Genomic DNA, 13,243 nt, shown 5'->3' with positions numbered 1-13,243 from the left:
TCGTTTTCGTTCAGAAATGTTGGCATAGAAAAGTGTCTGCAGACTTCCAGTGCAGTGGAACTAGGGAGGGCATTTTGCAAATTAGCCACTGATCCTGCTACGCTTGTATGCATGCTCCTGCACTCCATGTTTGCCTTAATTCTCCTGTTACCGTTCTTCCTCTTCTGTTCTTGCAGAAAATACCCAAGGTTCTCCAAGAAACCCAGCCAAAAGTTCAGCCTTACGCAATGGGTGAGCAAGAACTTGGCCCACTACCGTCGCTTCCAGGACATTCCTGACCACTTCCGGCGTAGCTCTGTCACCGCGCCCCCCAGTGTCTGAGCTACATGGTACTGAGGGACTGTGCTGGGTTTTTTTTCTCCGTTTAGTTTTTAGTGATCCTGTAGCATTAGCAGTTTGTCTCGTGGTTGTTTGCTCTGTGGATTGTTCTGTTTTAATAAGGCCAGTTCAGGGATTTTATGTGTGTTGTGTTTTTGAGACCTTCAGAACCTCCTTTTAAATACAGGTTAAATATGGTGAACTGTTCTGTACAGGTAACATTGTAGCATTTCTTCTCGGTGTTTTCCATTGAAACAAAAGTAAACTTTCCAGGGAGCAGCTGACAAGCAAAGGTTCCCCACTGTTCAAAAGGAAGACTTTTTGTTGGCTGTGACTTAATGGATATAACACTTCAGCTACCGGAGCTCAACGATGCAATTTAGAATCAAAATCTTTTCTTCAAAGCCTGGGCCCAGAATAAAGCTTTGTGGTTTTTTTAGATCGACTACTAGCTTCCCTTTGGACACCGCTGGCGATGGAATCACCTGCTTGGTCCATGTCCCTTTGTGAAGGTTAATACTGTCAGTATTCTCGGGTGACACATCAAGTTGGCATAAATTAAGAGGCAATTGGAGAACAGCCTGTTTTCCCTCTTCCTCAGATTTACTCGCCTCCCTTATTTGTCATCTTCATTTGTCCCTTTTATTTGCAAACTGTTCCATGTAGATTTGCACTTGGGAGTGTTTATAAATATTTTGCACTTTCTAAAAGTCTCTTGGTTTTGATATTACCCAGGGTGCTGGGGATGTGTGTGAGCGGACCCTTTCCTGCCCTCTGCCCTTTCTGGTTTCCTACCCGTGTTCTCGGAATAATAACAACTGTGACTAAAGGAGCCAGCTGTCTCTCGCCAGAGAGCTGGTTGGCCGCTCTGAAGTGAAAACAGCAGAGAGATCTGAACGAACAGCAAGGGGAGAACTTGAGCCATATGTTTAAGAAGCGCCTAGATGCAAAAGCTTCCTTAGCCACTTACCTGTGTTCCGAGGAGTCTGTTTCCTTGTTGGTCTCCGGCAGCTTAACAAAGTAACACAACCAGCAAACCGACAACTGGAACCCGCCCGCAGGCCCTGCGTCGTCACTCCGTCCTCTTTCCTACCTGGGCATAGTAGCTGTCTCTTATGTTGGGGGGGGGCAACCTGTCGCCATATTGGCTCTTCTGCCCCTCAAGGCCTTTCTTGCACCCCATCAACAGCTTAGGGGATGTGTGCTAGTCTCATGTCCCATTATGATAAACACATTCTTCAGGGAGACGTTTTATTTATTTTAAAGAGCAAGTTAGCCTGAGTTATTGCAGTGAAGGAAGATGAAGCATTCATGAGCACTAGGCATTTGACCGATTAACCGGCAAGCATCACTCTTACCGGGTGATGCTTAGTGGTAACGGTTAGCCAGCAGGGACTGAAGCAGTCTCCCCGCCTGCCTCCATTTAACCGGTTAACCACAATGTTTGACTGGTTGACTAATTCAACGGGATTTTACATCCCTAATGAGCACCTATCTAGCAACTGCTCAGAACATGAACTCGCATCAGTCCTTGTATAGGGCAAAGTGGATCGTATGATTAAGAGTGAGCTTTGTGGCTCTTGTCTCTTCAGCTGTCTCAGTGTAAATAGCAGCTTTGCCAGCTACTTTGCCTTGTGTAGTTCTAACCTAGTCCCTAAGGCAGAACAACATCACATTGCAGAATCCACAAGTGAAAAATGAAGGTCCTTTATTGAACGGAATACATGTATTATTTCCATAGTCACTTCTGGAAAGTTAACGGGACGTGTGTCTCATACAAATGACGTCAAGGACTTGAAAAAGCTCAACCAGCCAGTGCAAGCTGCTCTCTGTGCCTCAGGGGAGGGACTTCATATTGCCGCCTTTGGGGTTTTAGTACAACATGCTGGGTGAAAGGAGAGGCCCTTGCTGAGCTTAGCACTGCTTGTCTTCGCTGTGCTTCCACAGACCTGTCCACGAGTAGCTGTGGACTGAGTAATGGGAGTTGTTCCATAATGCATCGGTTGGCGCGGTGGTAAGTACGCCTGTGGGAATCCCGTTGTGACGAGGCACATCCCAGATCTCTGCAGCTGTGGCAGCTTCACCGGAGCTCCTCCAGGAGGCAGAGGGGAATGAGCTCTCTTGCAACTAAAATCAACTTCCCTGAGAAGGAGCAACTCCGTGACTGCATGGTTCATCTCTCCGTGGACGCCATAGCCTCAAACGCCTACAGGGTTGCCTTTAAACTAGGGATGTTAAAAATACTAACTGTAGCCGATCCCAGTTTACTCGGCTACCCACTTAAACACCAATATTTTGAACCCACCGCCAGCCCTGCGGGCTGTTGGCACCTGCCGTCCACCCGCCTCACGGGCTCCTGGCTCAGCTGGCTGCTAGCAGCCATGGGAGTTGAACCGATAAGCATCAGCTGATCAGTTAACTGGTTACATTCTTACATTAAACCTCCAGCTGTGTTTGCTCTTCTTGTTCTTGCTAGTTACTCACCCCTCTAAACCAACTTTTTATTGGTGGGTGGGTGGGAGATTATCCTGTTATAAAAACTCCTAACGGAAGGGCAAATGTACACCATGGAGACAGCTGGGTCTAAACATTAGTAATATAACTCCGATTGACATAGATAAATTCTACTTACTGCGGGGTCCACACCACACTGGGCCAACTGGAAAAAAAGCTCTTCTCGTTCTGGTGGAGTGGCAGAGTCGACAGGAGAGTGATCATGTCTACACTAGATGCAATAAATTGACCCTGCTGGATCAATCCAGCCCCTAGTGGAGACCTGCCCAAAGCGACCGCCTCAAATATACAAGGGTCCGCTTCTGTTCCACATCCCTTAACCAATTTTTGTCCAGCCATAAGTGTTTGCGTCAGGCAGGTTTAACTGAAAACTAGAATGAATTCAAACATTTTAAATGAGAAAAGGATCCGTGTAGTCGCCGGTATTTTTGTGTGTGACAGTTAGGGATGTAAAATCCCATTTAATTGGTTAACCGGTTAAACATGTTTAACCAGTTAACTGATTAAAGCCCAGGGGGACTAGAGCAAAACTGTTCCAGCCTGGATTTGTCCGCGGAGAGCCCAAGCCCACCCGTTAAGGGTGATGGTTACTGGTTAACCTTTCATATCCCTAGTTAGTCGTTCTTTTTTCCTGTGTTAAAGTATCACTAAGCACGTGCTGTAAATCTGTTTCACTAAAATGCTCTATGTAAAGCATTGGCAAAGCAGTCCATCAGCAGTGGGTGACAAATAATTCTTGAGTACAGTACATGAAGTAATAGCAACATAGAGTCAACTTCACGCCCTGATTTTCTCTGGCAGCTGACAGGGAAAATGACAAGAGCAAAGCATTGAATAAATCAGAAACATTTGGCAAATTTCACACGGTCTCTCCTTTTATCAGATATTCTCATGGCAGCTTTGGCTAATTTGACTTTTAAAAAATAGCACTGTGCCTGGGTTTTCTTTTTCAGTGTGAACGTGTACTCTATTTTGCCCTGATGTAGCACCTTTCGATTCTGGATCTGTAGAGGCTTAACAGTTTACTCACCTTAGTAAGCATCATTTTGTAACTGCAGTGTCTGTGGCACAGAGAGGTTAAATAATTTGCCCAGAGTCCTGCAGTGGAGCTAGAAATAGAATCTGGCTTTGCCTGACTCCTAGCCCCTGGTCTGACTACTGCAGAAAGTTGATCTACAGAAAGTCGATCTAAGCTACACCATTCCAGCTATGTGAATAACATAGCTGGAGTCATTGTACTTAGGTCTGTAACTGCGGTGAAGACACCACGATTAAGTCGACCGCTGATGCTCTCCTGTTGACTGCACTTACTCTGCTTCTGAGAGAATACAGGAGTTGATGGGAGAGCACTTGCGGTAGATTTAGCATATCTGTTGCTGCTGGTCGATCCAGTCTGTGGTGGAGACATGCCCTTACTCTTGAGTAGAAGGGTTGAGTGCAGCATGATCTGCAGTCAATTTGGTGGGTCTTAACTAGACCCACTAAATTGACCGGCGGGTGGATCAATCTGAGCATTGATCCGGGCTGTAGTTCAGACATCGTCTTGATATACTGCATTTGTTAATTAAAGAAAACATTTTTCCAGCCACTGTGGAGTCCTAGGAAGGCTGTTGTATAGGTGTGTCAATTTGCCATTAGTCTGTAAATGCTGAGGTGGGAGTGCACCCAATTTTTAAGGCTATGTCAACAGCTGAAACATGAATCTTTTAGAAAAATCTCAATCAGAAATGTCCCCAAACCAATAGAACATCTCTTGTGGTTTTACCACTCTAGATCTTACTTGTTGGGAGCCTTGCATAGAATGGGAAAATAATATCACTTGGCAGCTATTGATTGGGGTGGTGAGATTGTTAGCACCATTCTTAGAGTGGCTGTTGTTGTGTAAGCCGATGAGTCTCAGGGATTTATTTGGCTGTACGTCTCGACAGGGAGTTATTTGTGTGCGTCCCTAAAAGATAGATCCCTGCGCTGAAGATTTTGTCTCTAGAGCTTACCTGCTCCTATTGCTTGTCTAATAAGGAAGGGGCAGGGGCTCTCTTGGATTCATCGTTTCCTAGGCTGTTTGGAAAGCAAAGCGAGAGGAAGTAGTGTCCATCGCCGTATGAGTTACATTGCAGAGTTCATTCCCCTTGCAAAGGCCCCGCTGCTGATGAGCCTTTCCTCCAAAGCCTGAGAAGTATCACTGGATTGGCTGATGTTGGAGTCTGACCGAGATGAGAGCAACTAGGCTATTGAGGGTCACTAACAATCAGCCCCGTGTCACGTCAGAGCTGGGGCAGAGGGAGGGAAGGACACGAGCAAGCAGTTCGGTGCGACTGTGGATGCTTCGCTGTTGTGCTCCTTTATGCATAAAGATGTCGAACAAGATTTTTCATACTAGTCCTCTTGGCTTTTATGTGTGTCTTAGAAAGCAGCTATTAAACTATACACGGCAGTCAGGAGACGATTTCGATTAGCCTTTTCCTACACGAGTGACTCTAGTACCAGGTAGCCATGCTGAGACAATGAAACTGCTCTGAACGAGGAACACATAGTAAGGTCTTTCGCGGGAGAGGGCGGTGGTGTCGGTACAACATGTGCTGTGTCTAGGGCGGGCTGGAGAAGAGTAGGTGGAAGTGGGGGAGCTTCCTTCTGAATCTGTGCTATATGATCTTCCTGTTTCTCCCACATGCAGCGGCGCTGCTGGAGGGCAGCTCTGCGTGTTCTAAAGATTCCAGGTTCACAGGCAGCCTGACTGATAAAAGATCTCATTCTTCAGCATTACTGCAGTTAATAGCGTACCTCAGAGGGGCTGCAAGGGCAGAGAAAGAGAGAGATTGTATGCTCCTGGCAGGACAAATTACATGGACTATAGGTAGGGGCCTCATTGCAATTATTTCCACCATGGTAATGCCCTCTAGCCTCAATGCGGATTGGAACAGTCCATTGTGCAAGGCACCCCCCTCCCCAACATCTGAACGCTGTGAAGAAATGATTTACAACTTGCAGTGTAGTAAGAGCATTTACCATTGGGTTGCACTCTAATAGCAACAGCAAGACGACAGTGATCCCAAAAGCTAGCTAGCTACAAGTCCTAGCTGTTCTCCTCTCAGCAGCTGATTGGATCTTCCTGCCAAATCTCTTTGCTGCCGTGTAATTTTAAAAGGATGGAGATAAAATATGCACTAAAACCTGACCTAAAAGCTGATCAATTCCCTCCCTTATCTACTCCCTCCCCCATGCCAGTTATACCTTCTGAGGAGGGGGATAGTTATTAGAAATAAGCCATGTTTAGCAATTGGTTGTGTGGCTGAGTTTCTCTGTCCGTTTTAAAGGACAGTGATGTGCTGAAAAGTGTACCATGGTATCTTGGGGTCTGTCATTATTGTCTTTCTCTGTGGCTCCACGTCAGACTCATTCAGCTTGCGAGAGGAAAAGATGGCTGTTCTAGCTGCCAGCCCTGTGACTCCATCTGGGATCTGAAATTCAAGCTGTGCCTCTCCTGGCTCTATCACTAATTACAACGCTTCTGCAGTTGGAGCGTAGTTAAACAGAACGAATGGTGATGCATGAGCTGGAATAGAATCCAGCTCGCTTGCCCATGGGTGTGGGGGCTAAGAGGACTAAAAAGTTGGAAAATGTTTTTTAGTCTGTATGGTCAGCAGATATGACTGAATTCACAGCCGGGGGAGCCCCATGGAGAAAGTAGATAACTTTTTAACAGCAATTTTAAGAAACAAGGCAGGCGCCACAGGTAGCCGGTCGGCCTGTCTGCTAGTGGTCTCGATACAGATAATTCAGTGGTAGGTTAGGATGTCGCAACAGTAAGCCTTATTGCCAGTCTGGAGGAAATTACATTTGGCTCAGTGTGCACTTTAAACTCCATTCCCTGTTTGTCTGCTAGAAACTGAAATCTGCTAATGCATACGAGTGCCCACCAGGGATGTAAACAAGTTGTTAAATACTAATCGTGTAACCGATTACAATTTAGTTGGTTACACGGTTAAACAACGGCATTTTTTAACCCATCAGTAGCTCCGTCAGCTGCTGACTACCCCCTAGGCAGCCAGTGCCTGCCGGCTGCTGGCCCTACGGGCTTGCTGGCCTCGCCATCCCATGGGTTGCTGGCTGCAGGCTCCCAGCTGGCTGCCAGTGCTGCGGGCTCCCTCTGGCTGCTGGCATCGCGGGCGTTTAACTGGTAACTGGAATCTGTAAGCATCAGCCTATCTGTTAACTGGTTCAACTCTTGCATCCTACTGCCCACATTTTATATCTGTGCAATGCATGTGCCACTAGGATACACACTTTTGAATGATGTGACCTTTGGTATCTTGGGCAAATGCTAGAATGAACAATCTGTTTCTCCCCATTTACAGCTCTTCCAGTGAGTTGTTGTCTGCTGGGATTGTAAGAACGTTGTCAGCTGTGGAGGTGTTTCCTCCTTTAATGAACGATGTCCAAAGTGCATAAATGTTCTCGTTTTTTCTCAGAGAACTGCGGGAACAGAGTTTGTGCTGTTGGTTAGGGTAGGAGGGAAGTGACTGGGAAATTGATGGCAGTTACAGTTGTGAATGTAAGGACACCCCGTGTTGAATTGTTCACTCCACGTCGCCCTCTGGGTACAGTTTCACTAAACCCTCATGTGGGGGAGGAATATATTGACTAAATTGGTGCCTATAAGCACAGGATTATGGTGCTTTTTAAGAAATAAAGGCAAGTGGTGCTTAACTTTAGACATACGTTGGCCTGGAGATAGCGTTCTCTCGTTGTGCACATCGACTATGCGTAATTGGTTCCTGGAAATCACTTGAATTAGTCCCCAGTGACTGCACACCATCCTCACAGCCACTTGGATGTTTGCTGCATTTTGTTTTTATGTTCAGTGGAAAATCATTTATTGTGGGGCTCTTTGGAAGCCCTTCATTCTGGTGCGCTCCTGCCTGCTGCTTAGCCCGCAGCAAACACGGCACTTTGCAAACCTCTCCCTCCCACACTTAGCTAAAATGCAGCGGACAAGCCCAATCACATTGGAAAATCTTGGCATCCTTTAAGGTGATTGCAGATCGTACGCCCCCCCCCCCTTTTTTTTAAATGCTTACATGGTTTGTTTCTTAATGCAAAGTCTTTTCTCTGATTAAGGGTAAAACTTCCAAAAGTGCCTAAGTGATATTGGCATCTCTGTTCCATTTTCAACAACAAGTGCTTAAATTAAATATAAATTAATGGAGATGCCTATCTCCTAGAACTGGAAGGGACTTGGCAAGGTCATCAAGTCCAGTCCCCTGCCTTCATAGCAGGACCAAGTACCATCCCTGACAAATTTTTGCCCCAGATCCCTAAATGGTCTCCACAAGGATTGAACTCACAACCGTGGGTTTAGCAGGCCAATGCTCAAACCACTGAGCTATCCCTCCCCCCTTAGGAATCTACATTTCATTGAGTCGTGGGCATCTAAGCACCGAAGATGCTTTTGAAACTAGGACTTAGGATAATTTTCAAAAGGGCTGTGTGTGTCTTTGGGATATAAGCAACTAGTCAACTACCCAGTAAGTTGCTTCCCTTCCCCCCCCCCCCCCCCGGGTACCTTGCTGCCTCTATCAAAGATAGGCCGGGAGGGGCGGGGGAGCAGGAGCTAGTGCTGGGGGGAGCCGGCTTAAAAACACAGTCTCTGCAGAGAGGTCAGGAGAGGCAGAGGTGTGGTGGGGGGACTGGGCGTGAGCCAGGAGTCAGCTGATTCCTGGCTTGCGCTTGGTCCTCCACCGCTGTTGTGCCGCTTCCTTTGAAATGTATTAAGAGCCTGACCGCTCTTAATACATTTCAACAGCAGAGCCACAGCGGATTTAGCTCCCGGGACTGGGAACTAACACTGCTGCATCTCTGCAGTTTCCCCGTTATCGACTAATTGAGTAGTTGATAGAAATTCCATTGACTCGATTAGCTGATTAAATGCAATGTAACATCCCTAGCGTGTCTGTCTCTGCCTCTCTTCCTTTCATAGCACTTCTTTAGAAGAAATATATTCTTATTCAATCCCTTCAGTTTATAGTTCCTGAAAAATGTCTGCATTAGCGAGTCAGCTGCATTTGATAGCTTGGCATTCCTTTCTGGTATGAGTGGATGGTTCCTAGCCTACATCTGTTTTTTCTCGCTAATAGCATTATTACTGTACCTTTTAACACCTGCAGTTATAGAGCGTAATGATACACTCCTTTGCAAGCTGCCACATCATGGCCTGAATACTTAACTGTGAACAAAAAGCTGTGCCTCACATTTCAATTTCGCATCTCTAACAAACAAGAAGTGCATCCCTGTTGGAGTGGAAATAGCTAATAACCTGCCACTAGGAAACAACAATTACTGTCAAAAATGGGAAATGCTCTCTGCATTCCCATAAACATTTTTTTTTTGTATAAAAAAACATAAGCCTGATAAATTACCCTGACTGAATTTCCTCAGAAGCAGCTAGGGTCCAGTTTGGGGCCTGCTCGTTTGCTTGTCTGCGTCAAGATTATGATAGAACATCTCTGATCATTTTGTACATACCATCCCAGCTGTTCTAAATCTTCCTTTAGAGATAGGCTGTGGATTTGGAATGACGGGTCTTTGCCATACGATGCCTACTAAGCCAGAGAGTTACACAGCAGCGCTATTTTGGATTAACGGCCGTTATTCCGAAATAACAATGCAAGTGTCTACACAGCAATTCTGTGATTTTGAAGTAACGGACGGCTTATTCCGACTTCTGTGAACCTCATTCCATGAGGAATAACGCCTCTTGCGAAATCGCTGCAGTGTGGATGCTCCACTGCTGCTATTTTGAAATAGTGCCTCCCCAGGGCCATGCAAACTAATTACTCCCCAGTGCCTCCTGGGGCTCTAAATCGAGGTCTCGTGTCCACATGAGGGGAGCCTGCCTCGGACTCATTTTGAGGCTTCTCTGTAGTGTAGACGTGCTATTTCGAAATAAGCTTAGTTCTACATGTTACAGCTTCTTTCTCACCTTAGCTCACAGCCTGATCATAGTTAACCCTCCTGGACCTTTACTTGCTGCCTGCAAACAGAGGCGGGGCAAAACAGCCACATTCATGATTGCCCCAGAAATGGGAGTAAAAGGCCGTCCTCTTCTGGTTCATGCATTCTGCCCCGGTGTGGACCAAGAGGAAACATCACCCAACTTCAGAAGGTACAAGGAAAGCTGTGCCTTTAATCTTTATTGTACATTAAAAAGTGGTTATTGCTCCAACTGTGTCCGAGGTATTGACCTCTCCCTCGCGGGGGTGGGGAGTAGCTTTTGGCAAAGGATCCAATTTAGAAAACGATAGGAGGGCTGGCTGCCTCCCTGAAACTGGCAGTGGGGAAGCCCTTGTTTATAAGATGCCTCTGCCTGCGAAGCTCCCGGCGCCTTCCTCCTGGATGGACTACCTGAGAGAGGCGAAGGGGAAGATGTCCGACCTCAGTGCCTGCCAGCCTGGCTTTGTGCTGTGGCTTTTGAATCACTGTCTTGCCTGAATGCAGGTTGCTTTGCCGTGAGAGGAGTTCAGTCTTACTGGGGCTAACCCGTGATGGAATGATCAGGGTCTTATGTTCTCCCCCAGCAGGTCGGGAATGGCCTTGCAACTAAACAAAGATAAAAACCTGATGGCAAAGCGCTGGTTCCATTTGACCTCTCACCTATCTGCCTCCAAACCATGTAAGTCACAAGGGAACCTGTCAACTCCTAAAGCAGAGAGGAGACTCCTCATGTTTGTGGAGGAGGAACTCTTCACAATCGAGTGTTGTGAGGAATAGCGGAGACAAGAGATGAGAGGGGAACGCCACTCATCAAACCCCAGTAAAAGAAGTAACTGGGGCGTCATGGCCTTGACTATCCTTGGGCAGCAGTCCCTCGGCAGTGATTACGATGGCTGTCAGCACTGGGAACCGAGTATCCTTGCATAGCAACTGTTCTCATCCTGACTTTGTTTTGGGGATTTTTTGCACTAACTGGCCACACTTTATATGAACCATTTGTTCCACTGTCGGTGGAATCAGTCAAGCAAATATAATAAAGAAAACAGTCCAAGTTCTCCTGGAATCCAAACCCTGGTTGGCTTCTGGTCTCTGTTGGTCTGTGGCCCGCAGTGCTGTGAATCCCGCCTTGCTTGTTTTAGGTGGATTGCAGCATTGCGGAAGAGAAGAGACGGCAAAAATCAAGACACACACTGCAGGTCCCAACTGGAGAGCAGCCAGCAAAGTAGTGACCGTCCAGATGGAAACTGTAGTTTGCCATTGTTAAAAACACTCCCCCTCCCCCTCCCCCACCTGCAAAAATGTCTCACCCCACAAACATGAGCGCTATGGAGTGAGGTTAGTGTACACAGCAGCCCAAATCCTTTCCTTTGCCATGGGGTGAGGTTTCTTTCTCTCCCGAGGCGAAATGGCAAATGCAGCCTGAACCCATGTGGATGCGGTTGACATGTGGGGACAGTGACGCAAAACAGAACTACAGTGACATTTTGTGCATCTCCAGAGAGAGGAAAATCCTTCCAGGAGAGAGAGAGGGGAGCGGGGATGCTAAGTCTGTTGGGATTTGTTACAGCCTAGGTGCCTTGTGAGTCTGATACACAATCGCCTGAAGGCGTCAATTTCACTGCAGCTTTTTCTTCTCAGCCAGTGGCTTATGTGGGTTTTTTCAGGATTTTTTGCTTTCTCTCCAGATGTCTTGTGCAGAGCAAGGGCAAGGAGATTTACGTCAGAAATTGACAACCAGTCGGTCTCTCCAAACCACTCCGATAGTATTTCACGTCCCCAGTCGTCAGGGCTCAGAAGCAGAGAGGGAGAGCGAGAAATGGAGTCCATCTATCAGATGGCAGGCTGTCATGCTTCGATGATATTCACCGAGGGCTTGTTTTTTGGAAACTAGAAGAAGGGGAGAAGGTGGAAGAAGGAGAAATGGGTAGGGATCACTAAGGAAATGCCATCGGAGATTTGTTCAGGGCAGTGGGGCTTTTTACATGATCCTGTCACCTGCAGCATAATGAAAATGGGGCAGTGATGGAGCTGGTGTTCATGCTGGCTGCAAGTGCCGGGCAAAGAAACAGTCTGAGGACTTCCCTCTGGATTTCAGGGGCCCACTTTATCATCAGCATGCACCTCGGGCAACAATTGACATCTCTGCAGAATGCAATAATTCTGCTTTATTAGCATTTCCTCCCCGCCCCCCACTTTGCGCAGATGGAAATGACTCCACTGGGGGTAGAATCGGGACCAACTGGCCCCTAGTAATCCAGGGGTATGTGACTTAGTATCATGCGCGTCGTTTCTGAAATGCAGAATCTGCATGGAACCTCCAATTCAGAGGCCAGTGATGGCGCTTGCGACCGTGTTACTGCAGCCTAATGGAGATCAGAATTTTATCCTGTTTCTTTGGACAGCCTGCTGCTCAGTTATGGGGCACAGCCCACCCAGCCCACAGCCCCCAACTGCAAAATCCACACAGGCTGGCGCTGGGGCACATGTTTGACCCCAAAGGATTGCAGGCGGATACAGAAGATTCCTTAAACCTGGAGCTAAGGCTGTCGCTGTCATTAAATATTCCTGCACTGGGCAGGATGAAGGAACCAGGACAGGAGACAGGCCCACAACAGCAGAGTTAATAAATGTCGAGCAGTCCTAAGCCAGATCTGTTCATCCCCATGAAGGGGGGCAGGCTGCCAGAGCTGGGAAATAAAGTGTCATCAGAAATCACAGAGCCAAGTGAGCAGAAAATGTTAGGCTGCTAGATTGCATCCCAAGCCCTTTCCGTCTGTCTCTGAACTCCAACGCAGAGCTGCTGTCCACCTTCCAAGCCATGGGTATCCCCCTCCATCACCCTGGATATTCAGGACTATAGAAATGAAAGTGGAGGGAAGCATTTGAATCTGAAAGGGAAGCAGCATGTTTGAACAGGTGCCTCACCGAGGAACCCCTGCTGTTATTTTGTTGAGACCTGATCCTGCAAGTTACTGGATGGGGAGGGATTCCTGTGCTCACAGAGAATCCCATTGGTTTCCGTGAATTATTGTGGTTGTGCCTGCAAGCCCTAGGATCACTGAGCTAGGTGCTGCACAAACAGACCAAAAGGTTAGTCCCTGCTCTGCTGCAATTCCAGTTCTTGTTGGCCTCATTCAAACCGCTTCCACGTCCACTTCGACATCCTAGCAAGGGTCTTTATTGAGAGAAATGGTCATGGGATGGCTTTGGTAGAATGTTTGTGCAGAGTTTTGAATTCCTAACTGACTAGTCACCCCTCACATCTGCTTCTGCAGAGTTTCACTCCCAGGGAATGTCTTCACACCTAGGGAATGTGACCTATGTGCCCAGTCAGAAGTAACTAACACAGCTCGGCCTCTGCTTGCAATAAACCGCTCACAAATGAGCAGCAATTGGTGAATAATTTCAAATGATAAATAAA

General features: G+C 47.1%; 2 protein-coding genes across 9 annotated transcripts in view; one reads left to right on the top strand and one right to left on the bottom strand.

Moving 5' to 3' along the window:
- S100PBP (S100P binding protein) overlaps positions 1 to 13,243 on the top strand; it is a 54,949-nt gene that overhangs the window by 23,942 nt on the left and 17,764 nt on the right. For 2 of the 4 annotated variants that reach the window (XM_075908639.2, XM_006117527.5), the window contains exon 6: positions 177 to 1,891. The exons of the other annotated variants lie outside the window; for them this stretch is intronic. In XM_075908639.2, coding sequence (XP_075764754.2) covers positions 177 to 321 — 145 coding nt within the window. In that variant the 3' untranslated portion in view covers positions 322 to 1,891. Of the gene's footprint in view, positions 1 to 176; positions 1,892 to 13,243 lie in introns of those variants that run through there. 4 annotated transcript variants of the gene reach the window in all.
- FNDC5 (fibronectin type III domain containing 5) overlaps positions 2,010 to 13,243 on the bottom strand; it is a 52,134-nt gene continuing 40,900 nt past the window's right edge. For 4 of the 5 annotated variants that reach the window (XM_089773459.1, XM_089773457.1, XM_089773458.1 and 1 more), the window contains one exon: positions 7,876 to 11,709. In XM_089773459.1, coding sequence (XP_089629585.1) covers positions 11,668 to 11,709 — 42 coding nt within the window. In that variant the 3' untranslated portion in view covers positions 7,876 to 11,667. Of the gene's footprint in view, positions 5,624 to 7,875; positions 11,710 to 13,243 lie in introns of those variants that run through there. The other variant, XM_089773460.1, reaches the window with a different exon arrangement.

The sequence above is a fragment of the Pelodiscus sinensis genome, chromosome 26, assembly GCF_052426305.1.
Source record: "Pelodiscus sinensis isolate ZL-2025 chromosome 26, ASM5242630v1, whole genome shotgun sequence".
NCBI classification, from domain to species: domain Eukaryota; kingdom Metazoa; phylum Chordata; order Testudines; family Trionychidae; genus Pelodiscus; species Pelodiscus sinensis.
The sequence above is the reverse complement of the archived record's forward strand: the minus strand, read 5'-3'. Positions and strand labels throughout refer to the sequence as shown.